The 10528-nt window shown below is 61.9% G+C and overlaps 2 protein-coding genes across 2 annotated transcripts; both read left to right on the top strand.

Annotated features, from left to right (window-relative positions):
• The first annotated feature begins 703 nt into the window (after positions 1-703).
• On the top strand, positions 704-3766 carry ITPA (inosine triphosphatase). The gene is made up of 8 exons (XM_035333277.1): positions 704-834; positions 980-1037; positions 1119-1183; positions 1823-1896; positions 2413-2444; positions 2950-3065; positions 3203-3279; positions 3577-3766. The coding sequence occupies exons 1-8, from the start codon at positions 772-774 to the stop codon at positions 3695-3697; spliced, it is 606 nt and encodes a 201-aa protein (XP_035189168.1). The 5' UTR covers positions 704-771; the 3' UTR covers positions 3698-3766.
• Positions 3767-3838: 72 nt separating this feature from the next.
• Positions 3839-8888, top strand: EEF1AKNMT (eEF1A lysine and N-terminal methyltransferase). Its single transcript, XM_035333275.1, has 8 exons — positions 3839-4180; positions 4732-5479; positions 5972-6171; positions 6411-6606; positions 6772-6915; positions 7049-7261; positions 7478-7609; positions 8125-8888. Exons 1-8 carry the CDS (start codon positions 4028-4030, stop codon positions 8397-8399), a joined length of 2061 nt encoding a protein of 686 aa, XP_035189166.1. The 5' UTR covers positions 3839-4027; the 3' UTR covers positions 8400-8888.
• Positions 8889-10528: the final 1640 nt, after the last annotated feature.

Raw genomic sequence — 10528 nt, 5'->3', positions numbered from 1 at the left:
AGGCTGGGGGCTGCAGGTTGGCTGCACGTTGAGGCAGGTGAGGACAGGTCTCCATGCTCCTGTCTCCAGGCGCTGCTCTGGCTAGGGGGAATGTTTCCCTTCAGGAACCCTGTTGGAAAACAGGAACAAATGGGAGAGGGGGGCTGGGTGCCGCTGTGGGGTTGTTCCCAGGGCAGTGCCAGGCTTCACTGCCCCTTTCCTGCAGGGCTCAGCTCCTCTGCCAGGGCCCTGCACACACACAGCGGTGTCCGCGGGGCAGACACGAGGTGACCGATTTGTTTCCGTACAAATCGCGAGCAGTCGGCCCAGCGCCTTGTGACCTCGGCTCCGGCTCCCCCTGTTTTTGCCAACGGCCCCGCGGGTGCGAGCCGAGCCGCGCCCCGAGCTCCCTCCCGCGGGGCGAACCGTCGCCACAGCGCTACGGCCCTGGCACAAGGCCGCAGCGGGGCGGGGAGCCTCGGCCAAAGCCGCAGCGCCTCCTTCGGCCCCCGAGGGAACCTCGGGGCCTGCCCGAAGCCGGGGCGAGGCGGGAGCGGGGCGGGGAGCGGCCGCCTCCCCCCGGGGAACCGGGCCCGGCCCGGCTGAAGCGAGGCCGCCATCGCCCCGCGGTCGCCATGGCGACCTTCCCCCTCCCAGCGCAACTCTCGCGAGACTACGCCGCGCACGCGCAGCCACCAAGCAAACCCCGGAGGTGATCATTGGCTGGTCGTTGCTAGGGGCGATGGAGAGGGAGCCGCTGATTGGCTGCTGGGCGCGCAGGCGCGGGGCAACATGGCGGCGCCGGCCCGGCGGAGCGTGGTGTTCGTGACGGGCAACGCCAAGAAGCTGGAGGAGGTGGGGGGGGGGGGGGGGCGGTTGCCTAGCAACGCGCGGCCCGGGCCCGGGCCCGGGCCCGGGCCTAGGCCTCAGGTCTGGTTTTGGGCCTAGCCCCGGTACCGGTCCCGGCGCTGACGGGCTGCCCGCCGCCTGCCTCCCGCAGGTCGTGCAGATCCTCGGGGACTCCTCTCCGTACGCGCTGGTGGCCAAGAAGATCGACCGTGAGTTGTGAGGGGGGTGAGGGGGCGCGGCCCCGTCCTCGTCCTCCTCTTCCTCAGCGCCCCCGCTCCGTGTCCCCGCAGTGCCCGAGTACCAGGGGGAGCCCGACGAGATCTCCGTGCAGAAGTGCCGCGAAGCCGCCCGGCAGGTCGCCGCCGCCCCGTGTGCCTCCCTCTGCCGGGTGCTGGGTGTTTGTCCCGGCCAGCCGGGCCGTGAGCTGCCCCGGTGCTGGGGAAGCCCTGCTGGTGCTCCTCCGGCCTCGGGTGTGCACGGTGTGAGGGCCTCTCGTGTGTCCTCAGCAGCGAGGGACATGACAGGCCCCTCAGGCCAGTCCTGACAATTGTGGGACTTTGAGTTTTCCATCAGCTGGAGCTCCTCACATTCACCTTCTAAAGCTGCCTCTGGGATACTCGTTTTAAAAGATAAATGTGTGAAGACTGGGGCTCACACAAAGCACAGCTTTACCTTCCTGGCCTCAGCATTCTCTCTTCCCATCCCACCGTTGCTGCTCCCCATAAGGGCAGAACTGCAGCTCTGCTCATTTCTGCTCCCCCGCCCCCCCCCCCCCCCAGAGGTCTTCCCTGCCACTCTTCCCTCCCTCCTGCCTGCTGGGAGGGCATGGCTTTGGTCTTGTCTGTCTGGTGAAGAGCCTCACTGAGGTGGCTGCTGGGTTTTTGTAATGTCCCTGCTATCCTGGAAGCACAACAACTGGGTTGAGTAAGAAAATAAGTTTGGAGGCAGTACTTTCCTCTAGCTCTAATGTTTCCATCTTGGGCTTTTGCTGTAGGTTCGGGGACCCGTTATAGTAGAGGATACCTGCTTGTGCTTCAATGCCCTGGGGGGGCTTCCAGGGCCGTACATGTAAGTAGTGGGAACTTCCTTCAGCTCTTGTTTAGAGTGAGGAGCGCAGCTTGGTGGGATGCGCTTCACTGGGGACTGATGCTCCATGCAGCAGGAGCAGTAGGTTCAGGGAGGTGATTACTGGTCTGTGTCCTTCCCTTCAGTCTGCACTGCCCTCTTCCAGGCTCTGCTGAGCTAAGCAGAGGCATCAAAGCTTTATCTAGTTATGTGCACGCTAGAACTGGGTGTCAAACACGAACAAGTTGAATCGAGGAATGTACTTCAGCTTGTTTGTGCTCGTGAGTGGGAACTGAGTTCTTTACTTTGACCTTAGTACAGCAGTTAATTAAATACTGTTGCTTTTGCTGTGTCCTATTTAGCTTAAGAGCTAGGTAAATAGCCCAGAATGAGGTGATTTGACAGTATGTTTCGGAGGGATTCAAAGAGCTATGAAAACATAGATGACAGTGCCTCAAGGACGCCTTTATTTCTGAGTATTAATATCAAAAAGTTATCTCCTCTTTTTTTCTCCTTCAGAAAATGGTTCCTGGAGAAGCTCAAACCAGAAGGTACTGCCTCTTGTGCTCTGCTCTGTGGGTAACTTGGGCTCCTGGGGACAAATGCAGCTGTGCAGCCATGGGGATCAAATCCCAGCCTGTGCTGGGTGCTGCTGAGCGTGTTGTCTCCCCACCTGGCTGTGCACTTCATAGCTGGCTCCTTTTCTGTCCGTCCCATTGTGCTCTCTCTTTGAGCCCGTCCCGTGTCCTTCACTGCTCGTGGTTTCCCCCAGGAGCTTCAGCGCCATCCCTGCATCGCTGGGTTCCCACATAGCTGCCCCATGGGACTTCCTTGTCTTTCATGGAGGGGTCCTGGCAGAACTGTGACTTCTGGCTTCTTTAACGGCATCATGAGCATCCATTTGTCATTTCATACCAAAGTTTTGTTAGCTTTGTTTGCAGTCATACCCCTCTCTGGTCCGTGTGACCATAGAAGCTGCCAGGAGCCCTCTCTAGGTGGGTGTCTGGCGCTGCTGGAATCGCCCTGACACCAGGACCCTCTCTCTCCGTTGCTCAGGCCTGTACAAGCTGCTGGCTGGGTTTGAAGACAAATCTGCCTACGCTCTTTGCACCTTTGCATTCAGCACTGGAAACCCAGAGGAGCCTGTGAAGCTCTTCAAAGGCCAGACACACGTAGGTATTGGCGGGAGGGTCGTAATGCAGCTTTTGTAACGTTATCAGCTCTCTTAAGGACAACGGGGTTTTGAAGTGAAGCAAAAGGAGTGCTGAGGAACCACGACTTACAGGGCTTTTTGGCTTTCTCGTGGCAGGGGCTGATCGTGGAGCCCAGAGGCCCTCGAGATTTTGGCTGGGATCCCTGCTTCCAGCCGGACGGCTACGACCTGACGTGAGTCACTTTTTGTCTGTAGCACTTTAGGGAAGTTTTAAGGAAATCAGGGCCGTGTTTTGTTACCGTGTCAAGAGGAATGTGCTTCCAAGGAATGGTGGCAGGGAGAAAACAGCATTCTAGACCTGAATGGGGTTATGGGGAATCCTGGTTTGGGATGGACCTTGTTGGTTTGGCTGAGGTGTGGCACTGCCAACCCCTTAGTTGACTGCACACAAAGGGGGGGATTCTCAGGGGCTGCGGGTTATCCTGCAGCACCTCAGCTGCTGACGCTGCCTTGCTTTCTCCCACCTCCAGCTACGCGGAGCTGCCCAAGGCAGTGAAGAACTCCATCTCGCACCGCTACCGCGCGCTGAGCGAGCTCTCCGCCTTCTTCCTCCAGAGCAGTTCTGCGGAGCTCCCCGCCGGCCCCAGCTAGCGGCCCCGGGCTGCCCTGCGGCCCTTCCCTCGGCACCTCACCTGCCCGCATTAAAGCTGCTCCCTCCCAGCCGTGCCTGCTCCTTTTTCGCCTCTCCCCGGTTCTCCGCCCGGGGCTTCCCTCCCGCTCCCGACCCGGCGTGGCCGCGGCGCGCCACCACGCGAGAGAATTTGGCGCGCTTCCGGCCGCTCAGCCAATAGGAAGCGGCCGAGGGGAGGGCGGCAGCCAATCGGCTGCGAGGACGGCGCGCGAAATGGGTGCGCTGCGCGCGGGGATGACGTCAGAGGGAGCGCGGCGGCGAAGGGCCGCGGGTTCGAGGCCGGCCCCGCCATGGAGCTGCTGCCCCGCGGCCCCGCCGAGTTCGGCTCGGCCCGGTACTGGGATCGCTTCTTCCGGCAGCGCGGCCGGCGGCCCTTCGAGTGGTACGGGGCCTTCCCCGAGCTCTGCCCCGTCCTGCGAAAGTACGTCCGGCCCCGCGACAAGGTGAGGCCCCCGCGCGCCGCCGCCCGCACCCCGCGGCCGAGCAGGGGTTGGCCCCGCCTGGTGGCTCCCCCCCGGCTGGGGTGCCTGCCCAGCCGGCGTCGTGCTTTGGAAGGCTGTGCTGGTCCAGCCTCTGAGTATGCGGCTGGGGAAGCTTTAACCCTGCTTTACCCTCCCCTAACGCAGCAACGCAGAGAACTGGCTCGCTGAGGGGACGCGAGGTGCCCGCTCCCGGTGCAAAACATGCGAAGCCTCCACTGCCCTGTAGCAAGAGCACAGGAGGCGCCCACGTGTCCCCCTAGGATGAGGCTCGGGGGGCTGAAACACAGAGATAATTATCCAATAGTTACGCACTGTAGTTTCATCACTCTGTGCTAGGGTGACTTTTCTCTATAAAAATTGTTTTAGGGCCTTGGAGGGTGGGTTTGGAGGTGTTACAGGTGCAGCTTTCACTGAGCTCGTGGCTGATGCCTGTGGTGTTTGCTTGTAAAATGCTTTGGGACACACGTTCAGGGTGTTTTCACCACCATGGCTGCTCTTGTCCCCCTTCCCAGGTTCTCATGGTCGGCTGTGGGAACTCAGAGCTGAGCGAGCAGATGTACGACACGGGGATGTGCGAGGACATCGTCAACATCGACATCAGCGATGCTGTGATCCATCAGATGCAGGAGCGGAGCGCCAGCAAGAGGCCGAAGATGAGCTACGTGCTGATGGACGTGCTCCAGATGGACTTCCCTGACGCCCACTTCCAGGTGGTCCTCGACAAAGGCACGCTGGATGCCATCCTCACCGATGACGAGGAGGCCACTCTGTCCAAGGTGGACAGGATGTTTGCCGAGGTCAGCCGGGTCCTGCAGGTAGGAGGGCGCTACCTCTGCGTCTCCTTGGCTCAGGCCCACGTGCTCAAGAAAGCGGTGGAATATTTCTCCCAAGAAGGCTGGGTGGTGCGTGTCCACGAGGTGGCCGGCAGCGGGGACAAGCAGCAGTTTGTCCTGCCCGTCTTTGTGTACGTCATGACGAAGTTCAGGAAGATCCCTGGCTCTGCGCAGCAGATCCTGGAGATCTGCCCCGAGGAGCAGGACAAGCCGATGCGGATGGAGAGCGCGGAGCGGCTGGTGGAGGCGGTGAGGGACAGGCAGCATTACGCCCTGCTCTGCAGCCAGCTGAGCAAAACCCCCTGCGGAGAGCAGCTTTCCCTGGATCTGTGTGAAAAAGTCAGCGGGAGGCCTCGCTACACGCTGCATGTGGTCGACAGCCCCTCGGTGAAGCCCTCCCGGGACAATCGCTTCGCCATCTTCATCAGTGAGTACAGGTTCTGCCTGCAGCCTGACAGCACTCTACCCAGGAGCTTCTGCACCAGCAGTGGTCCTGGTCCTGTTGGAGTTGGAGAGGGAAATGGCTTGTTTTTCTGGGGGGTTGGTTGATGTTTTAGTCAGCTTTGCATCAGGACAGGTATTTCCAGAGATGCGTCAGGCTCTGCCAGAGGTGCTGTCTGCTCCCTGTGTGCCTGCAAAGCCCAGGGCTGTGGCAATATGAGTAGCAAGGCCATCGGACACCCCCTTATCATGAAACGTGGCCTTTCCATCCCCCTGCTTGAGCCTGCCCAAATCGGGGAAGGTCCTGGCTCTTGATCATCGGTTGTGGAGCGTGGCTGTAGGTGTGAGGCCGTGTCACACAGCGGTACCTCCTCGTGACGCCTCTCTGTACCCCGCAGCTCCTCCCTTGAAGGCCGGGGTGGTCGAGCAGGGGCCAACACCTGCATGGGGCTCTCCTGACCGCAGCCCCCATCTGCAGTCCCGCAGGGCAGAGAAACCGAGTGGCTCTTTGGGACAGAGGACGGGCGGAGGCAGCTGGCTGCCAGCGCGGGCTTCGGGCGCCTGGTCACCGTGGCCCTGCACAGGGAGCAGCGCTACGAGGGCATGGCCAGCATCCAGGCGGAGCTGTCGGGGAAGGTGATGGAGCTGGCCCCGCCGGGTCTCCCTGCCCGGCAGCAGGTGAGCCCACTCGCTTGGCTACCCCAAAATTGGGGCCAGGAGCCTCTTGGCCAGCCTTGAGTTCCTCTGCTCCAAGGGAGACCAAACTGCCATGCCTGGTGTCCCGTGCACTGCCCACAGCTCATCCCACTGCCCCCAAGCGCATCTGCTTCACCCCAGCCCTCCAGCTGTGCTCAGGGCAGGGCCAGCGCCCGTCCCCACAGCCTGGATGCTGCCCCGCGTCCCCGTCCTCCCTGCAGGTGCCTTTCCTGTCCGTGGGAGGGGACATCGGGGTGCGCACGGTGCGGCACTGCGACAGCAGCCCCCTGAGCGGGGAGTACGTGGTGGAGGACGTCAAGGGGGACGACGCCTGCTACTTCCGCCGCCTCGTCTTCCTCAGCAACAGGAACGTGGTGCAGTCGGAGGCCCGGCTCCTGGCCCCTGCGCCTCCCCCAGGTACGCAGGAGGAAGGTAAAAGTCCTGCTGGGACCTGCTCTGCCCTCTCCCAACACGATTCCGGGAGCGTTTTTGCTCTCTGCGTTGGTGGTGGGACAGGGTTGGGTCGGTTAGTACCCAGTCAGAGCCCCTGCCTCCAGCCTCACCTTACTTCTCGTCCTTCAGGCCAGAAGAAACGGAGGAAGGACAAGAAGAAAGCCGGCCCTGCCGAGCCTCCCACGGCAATCGACAAGAGCTACCTGTGCTGCGAGCACCACAAAGCCATGGTGGCAGGGCTCTGCCTGCTGGGGAGCCCTGACCCCGTCCCAGGTGACGAGGCGGGGAGGGCTGTTCCTGGCCGTGGAGCCCCAGCGCGCTGCCAGCAGCAGTTTGGGGCGGGCGGGTGGGAGGGGAGGCAGGAACGCGGCTGTGCTGGCGGCTCACCCGCTCTCTCTCTCGGCAGGATCCCCGATCGCGGTGCTGGTGGTGGGGCTCGGCGGTGGCAGCCTGCCCCTCTTCATCCACGACTACTTCTCGCAAGCCCACGTGGCCGTGGTGGAGATCGACCCCTGCATGCTGGAGGTGGCCACCTGCTGGTTTGGCTTCTCCCAGGGCGATCGGATGCAGGTGCACGTAGCCGATGGCCTGGACTACGTGGCCAAGCTGGCAGCTGAAGGTGCTGTGTCACAGAGTGTCCCGGCGTGCTGGGGCAGGGGTCCTGGGCTGACGAATCCTCTACTGGCCATCCGGAGCTCCCAGAGAAACCCCATGAGAGAGATATGGCTGAAATACAGTAGAGGGGATGTCCTGACCTCCCTGTTCGCTGCTCCCCCACCCTGCGTGGCTCAGCCCTGCCCCGAGGAATAAGGAGTCTCTGTGTTCCCTCTTGCAGCCCCAGCCCAGTACGACGCCGTCATGTTTGACGTGGACAGCAAAGACCTCACGGTGGGGATGAGCTGCCCGCCCCCAGCCTTTGTGGAAAAGCCCTTCCTGCAGAAAGTTAAATCCATCCTCAAGCCAGAAGGTACGAGGGGAGCCCTGGTGGTGCCCCCGCAGTCCCCGGGGCCGGGCTGGCTGGTCCTGCGCAGGGTCTGAGTGACGGGGCAGTGCCACCTTTCCTCATCCTAAAACAGGGGCCATGGCCATGCGTGGAAGCCGCTGCTCCCAGCAGATCTCAGCTCCGGGTGGTTTTAGTGGGCGTTGTGGTGGCACAGAGAAAGGGAGCACCAGGTGCAGTGGATGGGCTGCAGCGCTGCGGGGTCAGGCAGGCTGAGAAATCCCCGGGGGTGCGAAGAAAGCTTGCGGAAGGCGGAGGGTGTAGGTGGTACCTGGGAATGAATCGCCTGGCTGCCTACGACCCAGGCGGTGGCAGGGACGTGGAGCTGGGCCAAGGGTGCTTGTCGTGATGCCAGGGGCTGTGAGAGAGGGAGCTGGTGGCACTGGCTGAGCTGCGTTTGTGCAGGGAGGAGGCGGGTGGGGTGGTGTGCAGGGGATCTCAGGGCTCGCAGACTTCTGAACCCTGCTCTCGCCCTGCTGCAGGGGTCTTCGTGCTTAACCTGGTGTGCCGCGACGCCCGCTTGAAGGAATCTGTCCTGGCTGTCCTCAGGGAGGTCTTCCCCCTGCTCTACGCCCGCCGCATCGACGGGGAGGTCAACGAGATCCTGTTCTGCCAGCCCAGCCCCGAGGGGCGGCGCGACCCCGCGGAGCTTGGGGCACGCGCCCGGGTGCTGGAGGGGGCCCTGCAGCAGCCTGGGCGCCCCTGGGACAGCTCGTACGTGCTGGCGGACATGCTGCAAGCCGTCACCATCCTCTGAGGGGGGCCTCGATGCAACTTGAACAAGAGAAGTCCCTGCGTGTGCCACGGCTGAGATGTCTGACCCTATGAGGGCCGGTTCTGGGCTGGGTGTGTGCCTGGAGGACGAGGCTGGCACGGAGAGGTGCTCCCTGCAGCGGGACGGAGCCCAGCGAGGTTCCCTGGGGTGCTGGGGCCCTGCTCGTTGCAAGGGTCCCTTCTTGCTGTTTGCCTCTCAGGGGGCTGGGACCGCAGGGGGCTGCGCAGCCCGTGGGACAGCGATGGGGTGGTGAGGGGTGCTCCGGGACTGGCAGGACTGCGTGTTTGTGTCAGTCCTCACTGCTTTCCTGCTGTGGATAAAATGTCACTCTGACCTTCCCTGCTCCTTCCCTCTGGTCCTGCTTTCCTCCGCATCTGGCACGCGTGCAAAACCCCAGTCCTGCCCTGAGGCTGGTAGCAGACGTGCTTAATTGGGCTGAGCGCCGTAAAAATAAAGCTCAGGGCTACGCTTGAGGCCTGCAGTGCTGTGCCAGGCTTATTTCCCCCTAGCAGTGATGGGAGTCCCCAGTCCCCTGGTGGGAGCTGTCCCCGCTGCCTTGGGGCACACCAGGGGGGCTGTGCAGGGAGGTGACACTGCCGTGGGCTGTGGCAGGGCTGAGCTCTGGGTGAGAGGAGCAGAGGAAGCTGCAAAAGGTGAGGACATCTCCACTCCTTAGGGACATGTCTGCCCACTGCCCCTTCCACTCACCTTCCCAAAACCGGACCTCGCTATGCCCCTATCCCTCTTCCACATCTCTACAGCCATCACGGCTCTAAACTGGGACCTGTAGCCCCCCTCCTGCCCCCCCTTGCTAAACCATGTCCCCCTCTCAGCGAGCCAGGCCCTCAGCATCTCCGTCCCCATCCCAGCACAGCAGCCAAGCAGCCAGAAGCAGCTCTGGGAGGCCTCGGGACAGCAGCAGGCGCAGCTCAGCCTCGTTTTGCAGCCACCCGTGCCTCTCGCTGCCCCCAGGCAGAGCCGCCGTGCCCTCACCTGCAGGCAGGAGCACCTGGAGGGGCTGCAGGCTGCCTTGGAGCTGGTTGCACCACCAGGGTGTTGGCGTGCCGTCCCTCATCCTCCTGTTCAGCAGCACCCAGGTCGCTTTTGCAGGTCCCCAGCCGGGTGCAGACCGCGGGGAGGACCCCCCGAGGGCTCCCACCCTCCGAGCCGGGGGGGACCGCAGCCGGTGCAGGAGACAGGAGGTGTTTGTTGTGCACGGGATGCGCTGCCACAGCTGTGCAGACAGCAAGTGTGCCTTTGGATCAGAGCTCGTGGCTGTTTTAATTTAGTGTGGTGGGGGATCTGCTCGGGAAGCCGACCTGCACAGATCCCTCGTCCCTTGCTCACTGCCTTGTTCTCCTTCGTTCAGAGGAACAACTATGTGCCCTACTTTCTCCTCTGGCTGGCCTGCTTCTATGCAGAGGGAGCAGATGCTTTTTTCTGTTGTTTTTTAAACTGCTTTTGCTCTCCCCCAGGCGCTCAGAGCTCTCGTGAGTGTCAGTGCCCGCATTCAGGCCTGGCTGGCCCCGCTGCAGATCAGCTGTGGCAGCTCTGGGCGCCGTGTTCTCGGTGCGGCGGGGCCAGCGCGTGATCTCTGCTCCGTGGCAGAGGCAAGGCTGGAGCTCGAGTTGTGCACAAGTCTGTGCCCCCACGCAGTTCGTTCCCAAATCTCTTTTTGTGATAAGCACTTTGTTCTTTTCCGAAGGGTGTCTGTATCCCATCTAGCTCAGCAATGGCAGATCTCTCAACTGGATCAGCAGCGCTGCATTTGGGCTATTTTTAACTCCGTTTCCAATTCTCAACGCAATTCCAGCGACACAGATCAGTGTGTGTGCCCTTTATTTTATCTAACCCGCTTCACTTCTTCCCCAGCAGCACCCGCACAAAGGATGCGTTCATCCCTCCTTTGTCCAGTCCTGCGTTTCTGCCGGGCTTCCTAACTGCTGCGTAATGCCACATCCTGCTGGAAAAACAAAAGGCATCTATTAGACAGAAAGTAACGATGAAATCCCAGTTCCTTGCAGCTGCCCTTGCAGTGACTGACAGCCCTGCGACGCTGCTCGAGAAATGCGTTTCAGCTGAAAAACTGCCAAATTAACGTGTGCTGCACA

This window comes from Oxyura jamaicensis, chromosome 8, assembly GCF_011077185.1.
Source record: "Oxyura jamaicensis isolate SHBP4307 breed ruddy duck chromosome 8, BPBGC_Ojam_1.0, whole genome shotgun sequence".
NCBI lineage: Eukaryota > Metazoa > Chordata > Aves > Anseriformes > Anatidae > Oxyura > Oxyura jamaicensis.
The sequence above is the reverse complement of the archived record's forward strand: the minus strand, read 5'-3'. Positions and strand labels throughout refer to the sequence as shown.

Coding starts and splice junctions, on each gene's coding strand:
- ITPA (XM_035333277.1), top strand. CDS start 772: ATGGCGGCGCCGGCCCGGCGGAGCGTGGTGTTCGTGACGGGCAACGCC. Junction 2,445..2,949: donor GGAGAAGCTCAAACCAGAAG/GTACTGCCTCTT, acceptor TCCGTTGCTCAG/GCCTGTACAAGCTGCTGGCT. Junction 3,066..3,202: donor TCTTCAAAGGCCAGACACAC/GTAGGTATTGGC, acceptor TTCTCGTGGCAG/GGGCTGATCGTGGAGCCCAG.
- EEF1AKNMT (XM_035333275.1), top strand. CDS start 4,028: ATGGAGCTGCTGCCCCGCGGCCCCGCCGAGTTCGGCTCGGCCCGGTAC. Junction 4,181..4,731: donor ACGTCCGGCCCCGCGACAAG/GTGAGGCCCCCG, acceptor CCCCCTTCCCAG/GTTCTCATGGTCGGCTGTGG. Junction 6,172..6,410: donor GTCTCCCTGCCCGGCAGCAG/GTGAGCCCACTC, acceptor TCCTCCCTGCAG/GTGCCTTTCCTGTCCGTGGG.